Source organism: Vipera ursinii, assembly GCF_947247035.1.
Source record: "Vipera ursinii genome assembly, chromosome: 1".
Classification (NCBI taxonomy): domain Eukaryota; kingdom Metazoa; phylum Chordata; class Lepidosauria; order Squamata; family Viperidae; genus Vipera; species Vipera ursinii.
Window position 1 is genome coordinate 8,358,639 of NC_139512.1, and position 20,301 is coordinate 8,378,939.

The 20,301-nt window shown below is 42.9% G+C and overlaps 1 protein-coding gene across 3 annotated transcripts in view; it reads right to left on the reverse strand.

Annotated features, from left to right (window-relative positions):
• Nucleotides 1–18,294, reverse strand: part of DAZAP1 (DAZ associated protein 1) — a 72,123-nt gene extending 53,829 nt beyond the window's left edge. Inside the window, exon 1 of one of the 3 annotated variants that reach the window (XM_083364191.1) lies at nucleotides 17,918–18,293. In XM_083364191.1, the coding sequence (XP_083220317.1) occupies nucleotides 17,918–17,949 (32 nt within the window). In that variant the 5' untranslated portion in view covers nucleotides 17,950–18,293. Of the gene's footprint in view, nucleotides 1–17,917 lie in introns of all 3 variants that reach the window. The other 2 variants (XM_083364190.1, XM_083364192.1) reach the window with 2 other exon arrangements.
• Between the last annotated feature and the right edge of the window lie 2,007 nt (nucleotides 18,295–20,301).

Sequence of the window (20,301 nt, forward strand, 5' to 3'; positions counted from 1 at the left end):
TCATGGCACTGCTGGGAGAGTCAAATTTGCAATGAATGGCATTCTAAATCTTTTTCAAGTATACAAATAAAAAGAAAACCAGGATTTTACCAATGTTTCAGTAAGAAATTGAATTCGCAGCAGACTAATAACAGAATTACTGAAATATGATCTATTTGGGGCTGCCCTTGAAGACCATCCCAAAGTTACAATGGAATGCAGTGTTGCCCCCCACCCCAAGTTTACCCAGCTCATACCCCTGTTGCGCAAACTGCACTGACTCCCAGTTTCTGGGTGCTGGTTATTAATTTTAAATCCCAAATGGCACAGGATCAAGTTATTTGCAGGTAGCCTCTCCCAAAGAACATCGGTCATTCTACCAGACTAGACAGGGTAAGCATGCTGCTAGTGCTTTCCGTAAGATGTTGCCATCTTATGATACCTAGGAAATATGCCTTTTCCGTGGCAGAACTGAAGAAGCTTCTTGGATGAGAAGCGAAACATCTTCAAGGAAAAACGAAGTCTAGTTGCCTTTTGAAAAAGCACCTTTGGGAAAAATCAGCAGTAAGAACCTCACTGTCAAGGATTCATTTGACAGAGCTTCACAATGTTAAAAAAAATGTAATTGAGCATGGCAAATATAGATCATAGCAAGTGCAGCCTCAAGCTTTTCAAATACTAGGATGACAGTTCTAGTCCCCATAATCTGGCAAAATAAGTCTCATGAGCACTACAGCAAGGCAAGATAAATTCAGAATAGACCTCAAAGCCAGCCACATAAGCCAAAAGAGAATCCCTATAAAACAATGATATCATAATCCCACAGGTGAGGATGCCAGGTGTCTTTCAGTAGCTTCTGAAAAGAAATTTAAATACTAGAATACCTAATTGTGTGTTTTTTAGGGAAGATTATTCAAAACGAATTTAACTCAATACCCTGACTATTCTCCCAGGGGTTGGGGGCAAATTAGTTGCCAAGCCCCCACTTGATGGGGTGTTTGGATTCATTTGCTTGTTAAACACATTAAAATTAACTTCATATTCAATCTGAGCACAAGAAACCAGGAAACTGGTGGTTTCAAATTAGAGATTGTTTTTCTGTCATTGATCTAGGGCAGGGGTGTCAAACTGCTGGCCCGCAGACCAGTTGCATCATACAGAGGCTGCGCCCACCTCAGCTCTGGCAATGCAAAAAGAAGTTGTGGTACGTCATGTGACGAGTTTGACACCCGTGATCTAGGACAGGGCTTTTTAACTAGTGGTACGGGTACCACCTGTGGTACATTGGTACCTGGCAGGTGGTACGCAACCATCCTAGAAAAGTGGTAGTGGGGGAGGCGAAAGAGCTGAACCGGTGGCAGCACCGCACAAGCCTGAGTGAGAGATGGCTGGAGCTGCACGGCTATCAGGGCTCAGCGGAAGCGCCAGGATCAGTGCTGCTTTCCAGCTGATTGGCGCTTCTTTGGGGCTGTCAGGGTTCAGCGGAAGCGCCAGGATCAGTGCCAGGCTTCAGCTGGAATTCGGCGCTGATCCTGGTGCTTCTGCTGAGCCCAGAAGAAGCGCCGATCAGCTGGAATGTTGCAGCATCCCCACGGTCTTGTGATTTACATTCAGATGCTGGGCAACTGATTCATATTTATGACGGTCACAGTGTCCCAGGGTCATGTGAAGTGACCAAAGCCTGCTGCAACCACCCAGCAGAGGGGGGGGAAATAAAAACCAAACTCCCCCCCACCCCACCCCCGCTGCCAGTCCTCAACAGAAATGCTCACAATGAAAACCTTGGACAGGAGGAAGTGTGCCGCCGGGCGGGCAGGCAGGTGTCTTGCTCAGCTGTGGCTTGGGGGACACTTTTTTCAGTGCCATTGTAACTTCAAACAGTCACTAAGCAAACTGTTGTAAGACTACCTGTACTTTATCACTTTTTTCCTTTTTTTTGGTCATCAAGTTTTTGACACCTTGCTAGGCGACTGGTGGTACTCGGATGTTGCCATCTCCTAAAAGTGGTACAGTGGGTGAAAAGGTTGAAAAGCCCTGATCTAGGGTCTTTTTGCTCTACCACTTAGTGCAGGGGTGTCAAATTCAATTTCACTGAGGGCCGCATCAGCATTGCGGTTGCCCTCAGGGGGCCGGGTGGGTGTGGCCTGGGTGGGCATGGCCTACTGGGTGGGTGTGGTTAGAGTGTGTATGGCCTACTGGGTGGGCATGGCCAGCTCTACATCGTTTGCATCAAGGGTGCCTATGGGGGCCTGGGCAGGAGTGGGACAGATCTGAGGGTCTCTGGTAGAAGGAGGGTCTCTGGGCCAGGGCCAAGGCAGTGGGGACCGTTCCCTCACTGTTTCCAGGATGGCTTCGCGGGCCACATGAAACCACTTCGCGGGCCGGATCTGGCCCCCGGGCCTTGTGTTTGACATGTCTGACTTAGTGTGATTGTATCCATGAATTAGAATCAATTTTAGCAACCCATGGCCCATTGGGTCATTGTTTCAGAGATAACTCCTTACCCAGGGAAATAGAATGACCAAGAGTGGGTAAAAAGCAGGGAGAACAGGAATGACTTCTGACTTCCTGCTGGCTTCCCCATTGATCTTCCTTATAGGAATCTTCAGAAAGTATCGGAAACAATGGAATTTGGACACATTCTGGAAGTCAGTCCATTTGAGGTACCTTGTTGTTCAAAAATTGTTGCCCTATGATTAGCCATTTTGCCCAGTAAAAGATCGTAACAAAAAAAATCTTAGTACTATACAGGGAGTGCAGAATTATTAGGCAAATGAGTATTTTGACCACATCATCCTCTTTATGCATGTTGTCTTACTCCAAGCTGTATAGGCTCGAAAGCCTACTACCAATTAAGCATATTAGGTGATGTGCATCTCTGTAATGAGAAGGGGTGTGGTCTAATGACATCAACACCCTGTATCAGGTGTGCATAATTATTAGGCAACTTCCTTTCCTTTGGCAAAATGGGTCAAAAGAAGGACTTGACAGGCTCAGAAAAGTCAAAAATAGTGAGATATCTTGCAGAGGGATGCAGCACTCTTAAAATTGCAAAGCTTCTGAAGCGTGATCATCGAACAATCAAGCGTTTCATTCAAAATAGTCAACAGGGTCGCAAGAAGCGTGTGGAGAAACCAAGGCGCAAAATAACTGCCCATGAACTGAGAAAAGTCAAGCGTGCAGCTGCCAAGATGCCACTTGCCACCAGTTTGGCCATATTTCAGAGCTGCAACATCACTGGAGTGCCCAAAAGCACAAGGTGTGCAATACTCAGAGACATGGCCAAGGTAAGAAAGGCTGAAAGACGACCACCACTGAACAAGACACACAAGCTGAAACGTCAAGACTGGGCCAAGAAATATCTCAAGACTGATTTTTCTAAGGTTTGATGGACTGATGAAATGAGAGTGAGTCTTGATGGGCCAGATGGATGGGCCCGTGGCTGGATTGGTAAAGGGCAGAGAGCTCCAGTCCGACTCAGACGCCAGCAAGGTGGAGGTGGAGTACTGGTTTGGGCTGGTATCATCAAAGATGAGCTTGTGGGGCCTTTTCGGGTTGAGGATGGAGTCAAGCTCAACTCCCAGTCCTACTGCCAGTTTCTGGAAGACACCTTCTTCAAGCAGTGGTACAGGAAGAAGTCTGCATCCTTCAAGAAAAACATGATTTTCATGCAGGACAATGCTCCATCACACGCGTCCAAGTACTCCACAGCGTGGCTGGCAAGAAAGGGTATAAAAGAAGGAAATCTAATGACATGGCCTCCTTGTTCACCTGATTGGAACCCCATTGAGAACCTGTGGTCCATCATCAAATGTGAGATTTACAAGGAGGGAAAACAGTACACCTCTCTGAACAGTGTCTGGGAGGCTGTGGTTGCTGCTGCACGCAATGTTGATGGTGAACAGATCAAAACACTGACAGAATCCATGGATGGCAGGCTTTTGAGTGTCCTTGCAAAGAAAGGTGGCTATATTGGTCACTGATTTGTTTTTGTTATGTTTTTGAATGTCAGAAATGTATATTTGTGAATGTTGAGATGTTATATTGGTTTCACTGGTAAAAATAAATAATTGAAATGGGTATATATTTGTTTTTTGTTAAGTTGCCTAATAATTATGCACAGTAATAGTCACCTGCACACACAGATATCCCCCTAAAATAGCTATAACTAAAAACAAACTAAAAACTACTTCCAAAAATATTCAGCTTTGATATGAGTTTTTTGGGTTCATTGAGAACATGGTTGTTGTTCAATAATAAAATTAATCCTCAAAAATACAACTTGCCTAATAATTCTGCACTCCCTGTAATATATATACTGTAGAGGCAGTTTGGTGTAGTGGTTAAAGTGCTGGCCTAGAAAGCAGGAGACTCTGAATTCTATCTAGGTCATGAAAACCAGCTAAGTGACCTTGGGCCAATTACTGTTTCTTTTAGTCTACCTTACCTCACAGGGTACTTATGGATAAAATAGGAGGAGACTGGTATGTTGGATATGTTCGCCAGCTTGAGTTATTTGTAAAAATAATGAAGGCGGCATTAAAATAAAGCAAATAGTAAAAAAAAAATCTAAAAGATTGTATTTTTAATACAGGTAGTCCTCAACTTACAACAGTTCGTTCAAAGTTACAATAGCACTGGAAAAAGTGATTTATGACCATTATTCACACTTGATTTGATTTGATTAAATTTATATGCCGCCCTTCTCCCTACAGCCTCCCCATGATCAAAATTCAGATGCTTGGGAACCGATTCATATTTATGACGGTTGCAAAGTCCTAGGATCACTTGATCAGCTTTTGCAACCTTCTGACAAGCAAAGTCAATGGCGAAGCCAAATTCACTTAACAGCTGTGTTACTAGCTTAATGACTGCAGTGATTCAATTAACAACTGTGTCAAGAAAGGTCATAAAATGGGACAAAACTCACTTTAAAAATGTCTCATTTAGCAACAGAAATTTTGGACTACCTGTACCAGGAATGAGAAACATGTCATATTCCAACAGTTAAATTCAATTCCGAGCAGTCTCAGTAAGCGTAACTAATGTAGGAAGCTGATGGAAGATTCAGCCAAATACGTCTAAGGATCACACAACAGGCTATCCCTGTTCTTAAGCAAACATTTATAAAGTTTTGGCAAGCGATAATGTAGTGGCTGGAGATGAATGTATCAATAAAGAATAACAGAACTAAATCAATTTGACTAATTCACAAGATGAAATGGGAAACCATGTAGGGCAATCTAAAGCCGCCCAACTGAAAAGGATGAGTATTTTATTAGTAGCAGGTATCATGCTTCTATAAATCTGAGAGAAGGACAAAGAAGTCCAGTTCTGTCTAAGAAGTTAATCTTCTATCTGTGCTGACAATCATCGGTATAACTGTTAATCAAACTGGGAAAAGGACATCTAGGAAACTTGAAAAAAAGTTACTGTTCCTTCTCTCAAGGATTCATAAATTATAAGTATTAATGAACAATGGCTGCTTTCTCTTCATTCTAATATGTGCCACACAACAGTGGTAATGAGGTCATAATATTGCAGCTTTAAGTAGTGGCTAAGTCATTCATGGTAGGTCATACTCTACTCCCGTTTTCTAATACCAATAAAAATGTTTAACAAAAGACACCTCCTAGACCTAGTGCACAAAAAAGCATGTTTCCTATTTTTTTCAGCCACCAAGAGAAAAAAACCCCAACTGCTCTAATTATTAATGCCTTTGTCTCGACCCATCCTGATGCACCGGATCTATAGAACAAATGAGCCATATGCTGGCAATGGCTGCCATTAGATAGCTAGATTAAAAAAAAGGTAAAAGAGTCCCCAAGGATTTTACTCCGCTTGTCGTTGCCAATTATATGGGGCAGTGCTCATCCCCGTTTCAAGGCCATTGAGGCAGTGCCGTCTGAAGACGTTTCTGTGGTCATGTGGCCAGCATGACATTACAGAGCAGTGTCACCTTCCCACCAAAGTGGCAGGTACCTATTTGTCTACTCACATTTGCATCCTTTCGAACTGCTAGGTTGGCGGGAGTTGGGGAGACAATTGGAGCTCACCCTGTCGCGTAACACAGCTAGGACGCAAGTGTAAATAACTACAGAAGTAATAGGAGCAAGAGTGATATTGTCGTAAATGGATATCGCCAGAAAAGAAAAAGGGCAAAGGGACAGCTTTTATGCTATATATCCAGTTTAAATAAGATAGTGCTCTGTTGAAAGAAAGCTATTTGAACCGAAGTACCAGAAAATTGACTTGGGGTAAAGTGAATCCTAAGCCTAGTTCAGGGGTCAGCAACCTGAAACAGCAAAAGAACCACTCGGAACCGGTTCCATCACACACACAAAAAAGTAGGAGCCGCAAAATGTGCGCGCGCATGCGTGCACGCATGCGCAGAACAAGCGAAAACATGCACCACCCTGACACCTGCGCCGCATCCTGAGCCGCACGCACCTGTCGCTGCCCAGTGCCGCCAGCTTACGGGGGGGGGGAACGGACTCACAGGCCGAGACGACTGCAGAGGGCCACACGAAGACGAGGAAGGAGGATCAGAGGATCCCTCCCGGCCCCGCTCGGAGGCAACGGGCCCTTCCTCGGCCGAAGGAAGCCTCGCGAGTGTCTCCTGTAGTGCGGTTCCCCCGAGCTGGGAGGCACCTGCGTGGCGGCAGCGACGGGCGGTGAGTTGCGGCGGCGCCTTCAGCCCGGGCGGCGCCGGAGCCACCCGAGCACCCTGCCCCTCCCCTCGGGACCTCCAAACCTCTGCGTTTGATGAACGCAGCAGCTCTCCAAATGGGGAGGCGGAGGTTTGGAGAGCTGCGCAGCTCTCCAAACCACCGCCGCCCCGTTTGCAGAGCTGCTGTGTTCCTCCGCGTTTGAAACATGGACGAACGCAGCAGCTGTGCAAACGGGACGGTGGTGGTTTGGAGAGTGCGCGTGCACCTCTCCAAACTGCCGCCGCCTGTTTGGAGATCTGCCACGTTCATCAAACATGGACAAACGCGGCAGCTGAGCAAACGGGACGGTGGAGGTTTGGAGAGGTGCGCGTGCACCTCTCCAAACCGCCACCGCCCATTTGGAGATCTGCCGCGTTCGTCAAACATGAACGAACGTGGCAGCTGTGAAAACAAGACGGTGGAGGTTTGGAGAGGTGTGCTTGCAGGAGACGGCTTAAAGAGTCGCATGCGGCTCTGGAGCCGCGGGTTGCCGACCCGTGGCCTAGTTGGAATAAAGGGATAAAAGTGACAGATAAACTAATGAAAGCGCAGATGTCAGGGCAAAAGGCAGCATAACACATCACAGTCGATACTGTCCAGCAACTAATGAAAATAAGAGATGGGAGCTTTGTACATGGCACCTTCAGTTATAGAAAAGAAAGGTGAGATATAAATACACAAGCTACTTCATAATGATAAACTCAAGAACTGCAAAATAATTCTCTTAAAAAGAAAAAAAATACTTATATAGAAAGTATCTGGATGGCTTGTTCAAAAAAGCATGAATCTAGGAGACAAATGCTTCTTTTTCAGCCTCTGAAATGCAATAAATCCGATGACACAGATCATTATATCAAGAGAATATGAGATGTCTTTCCTGATAGAGTCATTTCTAGGTGCTTCCAAACTAACTAATTCTTTCATAGGCAAAACTGTAATGTGATTTAAAAAAAACTATTTCCTTTTCTATACTCTCAAATTTCAGAGCACAGATTTTAGTGCAAGAACATGAATAACAGCCGTAGTGATTTGGAACTCTTCATCTCATGCAATCTTCCATCAATAAAGCAAAGAAAAGGAAGTTAGTACTGTATTATCATTCCCAAAAGCACAAAACTAACACATAAATCATCACAAATTTGACTCCAGGTAGACCTTAATATTCCATTAAAGAGAATACAATCTCCATTAAAGAGAGCTCCAAATAGAAAACACAATTTTCTGCAACAGAGTTAGGCAGTCACAATTATTTACTAATTTCAAATAGCCATGTCAAGATGTCTGTTGATGCAGTATACTTATACGACTGCTACTATTAGATTACAACTTCCAACATTTCTGGCTAAGGCTTTTGAGTTGCCTACTAATCCTTGCTAAGAAGAATGACAGAAAATAAATATTTCCATTTTATATAAAACTGAGCTATGAGATTATAAACTGCGCAAGGTTATCCAAATGGCAAACTAACTGATGAGTGGAAATTACAAAGTGAAAAGAATTCTAAAACTGGAACTGAATTTTCTTTCCTGATTTTCCGCAGGCATCTTTTCTATTGTTTTATTTTTATTTTGATAGCTTATTTATTCTTCCTGCTTTAAAGGGACTAAAAGCAATCCCACCCCCTTGATTACAGAAAAGAAATGCACATTTGCTAAAACTCAAGTATATCAAAGGAGGCACCAGAAATACAGTGTATAGTCTTAAGCCACTTTACATATTTACTAGAGACTGATTTTATGTACTTTTATATTATCTTGGACTAAAAGCTACATAAAATAAATGGCGTTGATGTACTGCAACGTCACACATTCATACTGGTGCACTAGCTGTTGTGTATTTGACTGCTTACGTGCAACCATTTCTGACACATTAAATAGGAGGTTGAATGCAGATTTTCCTTTCTCACTGGCCATTGCAGTCTCTCAGCTCTACTTGAAATTATTTATGGACACCTTGATGAATATTCAGACAAAAAAAGGCAAGGTTTTCTGAGGTCAAACAGGGAAGCTGTATATAAACTCAGTGCTGCTATTTATTTGTTGTTGTTAGCTGCAAAGTCGTGTCCAACCCATTGCGACCCCATGGACAATGTTCCTGCTATTTATACCTGACTCAATAGATTACCACAAGCTAAGAGAGTTCTGGTATTTGACTTTGTGATGAATTCTGGTATACTGAATAAATGTAGATTAACCAATGCCAAAGAGCCTGAAGAAAGTGGGTAAAAAAATAAAAATCTGGATGGGCAAAGAAAAAGCTTTCAAAGTAATCAAAGGACACAACTGATTTGATAATTATATCAAGACATTATACAGGTAGGACTGCTGAATTTTCCTGAGCTGTTTTTTTTTTGTTTTGGGGTGAGGGGTTCCTTTGCTTATTATACATGCCAAATTGTTCCATTTAATAACTCACACACTGATTGTGTATTCTGCCAAAAATGAACTTTTTTTCAAGATTTTTTAGGTTAATATAGATCCCTCTGATATGGGCTGTTCAATATGTATCTTTATAGCTCCTGCTCATTTATTTGTACTAAAAAAAATCGTAGTTTTTAATCTGTATCTGACTGGTGGCTTTATAGCTACAATAAAGTTTTATGTTGATGGTCTTTTTGTTATATTTGCTTTAAATATTTTTTTAACAAAACTAGCTTAAAGCTACCAAACTGAAATCGTAAAAGGAAGCCAAGCAGATGTGATCAATTACAAACTTCTAACATTATCATTAAGCTTTAATAAGTTTAAATAATTAAAATACAGTTAGTCCATGGATTAAGAACAACTGATTTAACACAGTTTCAAACAAGCTGCCCATTATAGCACTGTACTTAAAATGGAGGACAGCTGACCAGCAACATGATCTGACTAAAAATGGCAGATGGTGTCCTCCAACAACCACTAACACTATGCAATGCTTTCATGAGCATCACAAAGTAGTGTGTGTTTTTAATACACTGTTTCAATGGTTCATGAAAGTCTTGCACAGTTTCAGCATTTGTTGACTTGAAGAAGGAGAGTGTCCACCATTTTGAGTTTGATTATGGGTACTTAGCCAGAACATTTCGCTACCTTCAGGATAGTGAGAGGTAAATTGCTCCATGTGAACTGAGTTCTAGTGGGTTCTTCTGAATTGGGCTTTCCTTGCTGGAAGTTGGTTTCCTCCATATTTTTCAGCTGAAACAAATCTTACAATCCTAGTCTATAATTCCTAAAACAATCTATCTGTATGATCCAAAGTAAATCTCATCTGATATTTTTTTATACTTGCTGCTTCTCATGTAAGGGATTCACGTTAGATGAATTTAAATGCTTTAAATAACCGTCAATGCTTTAAAAGGCTTTTCAGTGCAGAAAGGGCAATGCAATCTAAGAACTCTTTTTGCACTTCACATGTAACATGTGAGAAATTCAAGACAGCGTGAGATAAATTATGGAAACTGAATTCCAGTGACTGAACACCTGATTGAATTTTAGTTGAACTTTACCACAAGGACTTACAGGCCGTCAATCTTGACTCTTGCTTAAAATACAGACAGGTTATTTCTTCCGGAATTACAGGTAGTCCTTGATTTACAACCACAACTGGGACCGAAACGTGGTTGTTGTGAGTTGTGCTTGATTTTTATGATCTTTTTCGCTGTGATCATTCAGTGAATCCAGCTTTCCCTATTAACTTTGCTTGACAGAACTCCCTGTGAAGATCACAAATGGTGATCATGTTTTTCCAGCACACTGAATCCTTTGGAAACACATGTCAGTTCCAAGCATCCAAATATTGATGTGACGGCGGAGATGCTCTAATGGTCATAAACCATTTTTTTCAGCGCTGACATAACTTTGCTCATTAAAGAAATGGTTGTAAGTCAAGGACTATCTGTATTCAAATGGGGAGCTCTATACTTGATCCACGTTCTCTCCTTCTAGGGCAGGGGTCTTCAAACTTGGCCCTTTTATGACTTGTGGACTTCAACTCCCAGAATTCCTCAGCCAGCTGGCTGAGGAATTCTGGGAGTTGAAGTCCACAAGTCATAAAAGGGCCAAGTTTGAAGACCCCTGTTCTAGGGTCTGCAATTCCAGTTTGATACCGGCAGCTAGATTATAGCCAGAAATAGCTGCCAAGCAAGTTAGAACTCAACCCAGAAAAAAAATAATGATTACGTTTTGGTTTGAAGAAAAGTCTGCATTTAAAACTCATAGAGATAAGCTTTGAACTTTCAGAGTGACCATATATTTTTTTTTTTAAAAAAAACATCCATAGGATCATGGTAAAAGAAAGTTGCCTGCCATTTTGAGTAACATCATGTTCCAGTTTTTTCTCTATTTACCATGCCTCCAAAGCAAAACTGCAACAAAGAAAATGATCAGTACTGAAAATAAAGACGAAATAACAAAGCATCCCCAAAAAAGGTGAAATGCCATCAGATTTGAAAAAGCATTAGGCTACAGCCAGTCAATAATCGGAACAATTTTAACAGATAAAAGAACAATGGAGCATGTAAGAACCTGCCCTGGTGGAAGCTACAATTATTACTAAGCCATGCAGTGGTTTAATCACTGAAGCAGAAAGGCTATTGATAATGCGGCTACACCAGGGCTTTCCAACCAGTGGTTCGGGTACCACCTGTGGTACATTGGCACCTGGCAGGTGGTACGCGACCATCCTAGAAAAGTGGTGGCGGGGGAGGGGAATGAGCTGAACCAGTGGCAGCACCACACAAGCCTGAGCGAGAGACGGCTGGAGCTGCAGGGCTGTCAGGGCTGAGCGGAAGCACCAGGATCAGTGCCAGGCTCCAGCTGGAGCTCGGCGCTGATCCTGGTGTTTCTGCTGAGCCCAGAAGAAGCGCCGATCAGCTGGAATGTTGCAGCATCTCCACGGTCTTGTGATTTACATTCAGATGCTGGGCAACTGATTCATATTTATGATGGTCACAGTGTCCCAGGGTCATGTGAAGTGACCAAAACCTGCTGCAACCACCCAGCAGAGGGGGGGGGAATAAAAAACAAACTCCCCCCCACCCCACCCCCGCTGCCAATCCTCAACAGAAATGCTCACAACAATGAAAACCTTGGACCGGAGGAAGAGCGCCACTGGGCGGGCAGGCAGGTGTCTTGCTTGGCTGTGGCTTGGGGGGCACTTTTTTCAGTGCCATTGTAACTTCGAACAGTCACTAAGCGAACTGTTCTAAGTCGAGGACTACCTGTACTTCACCACTTTTTTTCTTTTGGTCATCAAGTTTTTGACACCTTACTAGGCGACTGGTGGTACTCGGATGTTGCCATATCCTAAAAGTTGTACAAAGGGTGGAAAGGTTGAAAAGCCCTGGGCTAGAGAACCAAAAATCAGCTTCAAATGCCCATTAGCCTTAATTTCCTGCAAGAAAAGGCTCAAAGTTGCAGGGGCAGCAAATAAAGAGTATTTTGGGAGAAGGTTCAATCTTTCAAAATGAGGGCAAATTTACATAATATTAAAGTGCAAGGAGAAACAGTAAATGCTGATGTAAGCACTACACGTGATTTTCCTGACATGTTTAAGATTATTATTGAGGAAAGAAGTTATTTGCTAAACCAAATATTTAACGTAGAAGAGTGGCTTTGTGGGGGGGGGGGGACACCTGAAAGGACCTACATTATAAAGGAAGGAAACAAGTGCACCAGGGTGTATGGCATCAAAGGATAGGCTACTGTTAATGCTTGGGGTGACGCATCAAGCAATTTCAAGTTCAAGCCTTTGCTTGTTTATGACTGCCTAAATCCGAGAACACTTTACCATATCATTAAAGCATCTTTTCTTATTATTATTTGGAAGGCAAATGCAAAGGCCTGGGCTATAACTGCCATTTTTCAAGAATGGTTCTTAAAACATTTGGTCCGTGTTACTGAATGCTATTGCTTGGCCCAGCAAATTCCTTTTAAGTTTCTCCTTGTGCTTGACAATGCACTGGTGATGGACATCCAGACACTTTAGATAACCTTCACCCCAATGTAAATATGGTATTTTTATCCTCCAACACCACATTGCTACTTCAACCAATAGAGTAGGGAGTTGGGCTACTATTTACGGCAGACCTCACAAGCAGTCAAGGCTACTCAACATGAAGTGACGAGCTTAAGGGAGTTCTGAAGGAATTACAACATCTGTGATGCAATCAAAAATATTGCTGATTCTTGGGATGAAATGAAGCAGTCAAATATGAAAAGAGTGTGGAACAAATTGTGCCCTCAATTTGTTCATGCTTCTCAGGAGTTTACAGCTCACTACACTGCAGAAGCCAGGCAAGCTGCAGTTGACATTGGCAATCAACTGCAGTTAGGTATCAGTGCAAAAGATGTCATACAGTTACTGGACTCCCCTGCCGAAGAACTGACCCATGAAGATCTTATGGATTTAAAGCAGCAGTTGATAGCATTTGAGGAAGACGACTGGGGCATACAGATCCAGAACTGGAAAAAGGGTTTGACAAAAGACCTAACTGAAGACTTTTGTCTCATTGAAGCAGGGATGGCAAACTTAAAGGAGCAAGATCCTAATATAGAGCAAATCACAAAGTTTAACAAACAATTACAGAGGGCTTGAGCTGCTACAAGGCCATTTATGATGAGGCAAAAAGCTGTGTCCAACCTCCTTTGATACCTACTTCAAAAAACTGACACCATTAGTTAACCTGCCCCTCCAGCAATAGGTTCAAATCTTGACTTTCTAGCATCAGGCTCAACACCTTCAACAATAGGCATCTACTGTTAAGCTTTAATCATGATTTCTTTATCTAAACTATTTTTCAAAGTGTTTCTTTTATTGTTATTATGGTTGGTCACGTAGTCAGCCAGAGTTTAGACTGGATTATGCTATATTATTACTATTATTATATACTATATATTATGCTTAAAATTTTGTATATTGGGAAGTGTTTTTATGTGTTTTATATACACAGAAATGTAAAATAAACACTACATACTAAGACATTTAACAAAATAATCTGTTTTTTATTAAATTTATACGCTGCCTATTTTATATGCAAATATATACAAAACGTAAGATATGATCACTCCAATACAATTAATTTCACAACCCCAAAATAGGCATTTAAAAATTTTAACATTCAGAATGATGTCACAACTGACAGAAAGGTTGCTAGAAATGCTATCTTTCTGAACATGTATATTTATCATAATGTATAAAATATCTTAAAAGACATCTGCAAATTTAGGCCCCTGAGCTGAAATGACAGTCTTGTACTTTTAAGTCTGAGATTGTACGGTATTGGCATCATATCTAGCATGGCCTATAAAGGAATATATCTGTACCAACGCACTTGAACTTTAAAATGTAAATCTACAGACTTAAGAGAAACAAACAGTAAAAGTCAAAATGACAAATGTCACTTGCTGTCATCAGTTGAGAGCCAAAAGCTAAGCTACAAGAAAAAACTAGGCTTTGACTGTTTTGATTTAATAAAGGAGCTTTAGATCATGTGGGACCATTTCCAAAGCACCTCTTCTGAACACTGGGCCATATCTTCTTCCAAGTTTGGTTGTTTGCTCTGGAAGCTGTTCTCTGCCATCTTTGTTTGCAACTGCTTTCCTTCATATTCTTCACACAGAAGCAACATAACTGTGCATGCACACAACACATGTGAAAGCAGCAGAAAGCAGCTTTCTAAAACAACTGTAATAAACTGGGGGGAAATGTGGCTGCTTTAATGATCCATACAGAGGTATTTTGTATATGTTCTCTTTTAAAGGAGTTCTATAGTCCTTTTTTAAAAAGCAGTATATGATTCCAAGTACAAAGCCTCATAACTACTTGCAGCATCTCTATTTCCTGCCCTGGGATAATGTACTTAATTTTGTTAGTGCTTATTTAGTTTGATACAATATCTATAGTGTTTGAATGCTCAAAATTAAATATCTTTTGATGATAATATAACTGTTATGATCAAGCCACATCATTAAGTTATGATAATATCAGAATCAATGCTAATTTAAAGTATTCCTCTAGCTCTCTTCCTATACACTGCAGACATCCTGCACAATATTTGGAGAAGGGTGACGAAGGAGAACATACAAAGTGACCCAAGTGATGAGCTATACTAGGATTATAAAATAAAAATATAAAATCTGTTGAAAGATGTTTATGAAACAGAATTCATGGCTCCTCACCTTTTGTAAATTCAGACATTCTCAGAGTAGAAACTATTATGTGGATATCTGTCCAAGAACAAAAATCATGGACATCCAAAAGAGCAAGCAGAAAAATCAAAAGAAGATCCAAAAGAAAAGCTTATATTAATTTCCAAGCTTCTTATACAGATCTCCAAAGCCACTCATGCTTTTGGTAGTCAAGAGGAATGTTGGACAATGTTCTGTCCTATACAGGTTGTCAACAGGATACATAACAGTGTATCAGGAGCAAAAGTCCCAGTATTATGAAGGATTTGTGTTTAAAAAGAGGTGAAAGTCATTGCTTATTTGGCCAATATCTCCCTTAAAAATGCAAAGGAGCCTTGGTGGAGCAGTGGGCTAATGCCTCCTTAAGTAATACCAGCTGCCTGCAATTAGTGCAGGTTCGCATCCCACCAGGCTCAAGGTTGACTCAGCCTTCCATCCTTCCCAGGTAGGTAAAATGAGGACCCAGATTGTTGGGGGCAATAAGCTGACTTTGTATTAATGCCGCTTGGGGGTGGGGGGCGAAAGCCCTAATAAGCAGGCATATACATAGAATGAAGGCTATTGCTAAGCACATTGATTTGTGCTTTAAATTGTAAGCCGCCCTGAGTCTCGGAGAAGGGCGGGATATAAATGGGATTAAAAAAAAAAAGAAACCAGAGAATTAGATGAATTCTGCATTTCTATAGAACACAAGGAAGACAAAAGAACAGTTGCAGATTCTCCCCTGTGAGACATCACCTTATGACCTTGAGACTCAGCCATGGCAGGCCGAAACAAAGCAACTTTCTAGTCTTAACACTGAGATGCCAAGTGAGTTAGAAACCTAGCATCCAGAAGCAGACTGGGTTTCAACATTTGTAACAGAAAACTCCATTATGTACACAGTCACAAATAGACTACATAACTAAACACGTAATTAGTCTATGTGTTGATTACAAAGCAGTAAATAGAGAGCACAGAAAAATGTTTCAAACAACCTTTCAGTACTACACAAAGGCATAAACATATACAAAGATCCTGGGTGGTTTAACTTTTCATATATGTGGCAAAAGAGATGGATCCTAGAATCAGGCTCAAACAAGTCAAAGCATATGATCTCATGTCACCACACAACTCAAAGAGCCTGATACCACCGTTCCTTTGGCATCCTTTGTCTCTTCATGTCAAATGTGGAAAAGAAAATTTATCTCAGTAGGACCACAAAACTCTTCCAAACTCTTCCAACTAATGAGAGCTTAAACTAAAAGGCAAACATCAGCTCCATTATTTCTTTAAATGATCCAGTATTGTTTCTGCCCTGAAGATAGTGATTTCCCTCAAAAACAGCTCTATTTTTTAAAATCTGTCACATTTAGTCAAGGATGTTGCTTCATGACCTTAGGGAACAAACACCCCCACTATTCTTGCTGCCAAACACCCCATATGGCTTCCTCATATTGCCAGTTTTATCTCACCATCACTAAATGCTTTGTTGTATAGCCATCCCTAATAGATATAATTGTCTTAATCTTTCATGAATCCAACACATTTCCTTTTAGATTTCCAACCCCCTAATCTTACAGGATAATAGCTCTATTATGAACAAGATCATTTCTCAATCTCTATGGAGATTCTCAATCAACCAGGTCATGGTTTTCCGAAAAGGGAACTGGACCTTAGAAGTTTCAAGAAAGTCCAGCTGCCTTTTGGAAAAAATACCTTTGGGAAAATCATTTCTACCCAATCTCACTTTATACAGCATGTATAATTTTACAGAGCATTTCTATTATACCCTCCCTTTTTACATCCGCCCCTGCTCATCTTGAAAAAGTGAAAGAAAGAAGCAGGTCCTTAGATGCCAGGTCCCCACACAACTCTTCCATCTTGATCTCAAGGCGTTTGGACCTCAATTATCAGAAAGGAGACTACAGGTAGTCCTCAGGTTACAACAGTTCATTTAGTGACCAAAGTTACAACGGTGCTGAAAAAGTGATTTTTCACACTTACAACCATTTTTCACACTTACAACCATCCCTATAGTCATGTGGTCAAAGTGGGGGGGGGGGCGGGCGCCTTGGCAACTGGCTCATATTTATGACAGTTGCAGTATCCCAGGGTCATGTGATCAAAATTCAGATGCTTGGCAACTGGCATGTATTTACGGATGCTTGCAGCGCCCCAGGGTCATGTGATCGCATATTGCAATCCTCTTACAAGCAGAGTCAGTGGGGAAGCCAGATTCACTTAACCACTGGTATTACTAACAACTGCAGTGATTCACTTTACAACTGTGGCCAGAACGGTAAAAAAATGGGGGCAAAATTTACTTAACAAACGTTTCACTTAGCCACAGAAATTTTGGGGCTCAATTGTGGACGTAAGTCGAGGACTACCTGTAAAAGGAGGACTTTTTTTAAAAATGCAGTAGCCATCTTCTCAACTTCCTTCTCTCTCTACAGGACGCTGTCCTCTGGTACACGGGGAGGCCGAAAGAGGTCAGGGTTAACCCGGGAAAGAGAAAAAGAGCCAGGGCACTTGGCGATCCCATCTCTCTCTCTCTCTCTCGATCTCTCTGAGCAGAGAGGTAGGTGTTTTATACCAGGCTCTCCTAACTAATAGGGAGGCTGCACAATTCCCAGCAAGGCCTCACCAATTCACCTGGCTGGGCGGTGCGGAGGCGAGGTGAATTGTGGCTCTCCTTGGGGACGCCTCTAGCGATGCCCCACAAAAAAAGGGGGCGGTTAGCTTCTCTTGAGGCGATCGCGCGTCTTCGCGTCTTCCGCTTTCCCGGCTTTTCCCCTTTTGAGTCGAAAGACAGCGAGCAAGGGGGCCCTTCCTCCCACTCCTCGGATGCTCCGTGCCCCGAGAAAGGGAATCACTTCTCTCACACACCCCTCGCCCCTTCGACGGAGACTCTCTCTGTGGGGGGGGGGGGGCTCCACGTGAGATGGGGAAAAAAAAAAACCTTCGCTAACCACGTGACCCTCCCCCCCCCGCCGCGGTCGCCTCTCGCTTTCCCTCACGTGCCACTCCCCCCCCCGCGCGCGCGGCAGAGCTCGTTGGCCTTCAGGGCCTCCTCACCCGATCTCGTCGGCGCCCCCGACGCTATTCATGGCGGCGACGGGGGCAGAATGGCCTGGGGGTAGGCCCGGCTAGCTGCCCCTCCGCTCTTCTTCCTCCTCCTCCTCCTCCTCCTCCGGCGGCGCTGCGGTGAGAGGCGGTGGCGGATCCTAACGCCGCTTTCCTCCCGTCCGCTTCTTCTCCTGGGGTCCACCGCCTGCCACAGGCGCCCTAGGAGCTCCAGGCGCCGCCGCCGCCGTCCTCGCCGCCGCCTTCAGCTTTACCTCACACTAGAGGGGCCCGGCGACAGTCAGGCAGCTAGCCGCCGCCGCCGCCGTCGCGCGCCTGCGCAAGCGCACACGCGCGCGCCGCCTTGCGTCCTCTCTCCCCCCCCCCACCACCACTCGCGCCCAATCTCCTTCCCAGACTCTTGCCGCTACCAACCGCCGCTACAAGGAGAAGCCGGGTAATACGCCTGCGTAGTAGGGCCGCGAGACCCTTTCCCTCCCCCCTCCCCCCCCCGCTTCTTTTCCTTTCTCCCTCTCAGCAGCCGCTAAGAATATCATTGGCTGCTACGGGGTTTCCGGTAGTGCAGAGGCGGGCGGGAGGATAGGAGGAGGCGGGGCAGGAGGGAAGCCCACGCACAGATCGTCTGGAGGACTAGACCAGGGGTAGGCAACCTCGGCTCTTTTATGACTCATGGACTTCAACTCCCAGAATTCCTGAGCCAGCTTGGCTGGCTCAGGAATTCTGGGAGTTGAAGTCCATGAGTCATAAAAGAGCCGAGGTTGCCTACCCCTGGACTAGACGCTTTGTTAGGAGCGGGTACAGTGGTGCACGCGGTCTAACTTCCGTTTTAAAGAACAAGGAGCATGATGGGGAATGTAGTTACTGTACTTTTCTTTCTTTCTTTCTTTCTTTCTTTCTTTCTTTCTTTCTTTCTTTCTTTCTTTCTTTCTTTCTTTCTTTCTTTCTTCCTTCCTTCCTTCCTTCCTTCCTTCCTTCTTTCTTTCTTTCTTTCTTTCTTTCTTTCTTTCTTTCTTTCTTTCTTTCTTCTTTCTTTCTTTCTTTCCTTCCTTCCTTCCTTCCTTCCTTCCTTCCTTCCTTCCTTCCTTCCTTCCTTCCTTCCTTCCTTCCTTCCTTCCTTCCTTTCTTTCTTTCTTTTTTTTAAGGAAGCGGACCACTCGAGTTTGTTCAGCTCCGGAAGTTTGTCTTGGGCCATTTGGGAAGTGTAGTCCGTTGAAGAAGGAAATTATGGTTTTCATTCCGCGTCTCTGTATTTGGTTTAAGACAGGGGTTCCCAACCGGGGGGGGTGCGAGACGATATTCCAGGGGGCGCGAAAATTTGGGTTTTCAAAATTATAGTGTATATGCATAAATTCATTGCCGTTATTTCGAGCTTTTGTTAAGGGGTGCGAGAAATGTACCACAGGGGTCTTGAAACTTGGCCCTTTTATTAGTTGTGGACTTCAGCTCCCAGAAATCCTCAAGCCAAGCATGCTGCCTGAGGAATTCTGGGAGTTGAAGTCCACATGTCATAAAAGGGCCAAATTTGAAGACCCCTGATACATCAGAAGCGATCTAGGGGTGCGGGGTATAGGAAAGGTGGGGAGACGCTGGTTTAAGAGGACGAAGGAGAAGGAGGAAGGGAATGGAAGCACCTGTATGTGGGTTGGAATCTGTAGAACTGAGAAGAAATGATTTAACATAGACATAAGAACATAGAATTCTTTATTGATATAATGATACAGGGACTCCTGCTTGAGCAGGGGGCTGGACTAGAAGACCTCCAAGGTCCCTTCCAGCTCTATTCTGATTGATTGATTGGCAAAGTGTGATTGGACACACGAGGAATTTATTTATTAGAGGGGAAAAAATATTGATTAATGAGTAGGTTGTTCTAGCTGTGACACCCGTCAACGTGATAAAAAACAAAACAGCAATGTATTGTTTACGGTACATACAAAGTTACGGAAAGAACAACAAAATATTGTCATGCTATTAACACAGCAGCAGTTTTCAAGCTAACGTGCTAATTCTTAACTTGTTGGCTTATGAGATTCATGTAGAATAATGAAATTAAATTCAGCTAATATTTTAGGTATAAGATGAGTGGCATTATACAAGTCCTCAATGGAAGGCAAATGGTTGCAATTCTTTTTTCTGCAGTTCTAACTATCCGTTGAAATCTGTGTCTTGTCTTGTTTGGTTGCTGTGCCAAATTCCTTTGTAGAACTATATCAGCAGTCTGATATCCTTGGGCAGTCTGAGCTTTCTCAGTTGGCGCAGGAAAAACCTTTGTTGCACTTTTTTGATGACGTTTTTGATGTTAGGTGTCCATTTTAAATCAGTCTTGACTCCTAAAGCACCTGGATGAATCCTTGGAGATTTCTTGGCAGGATTTT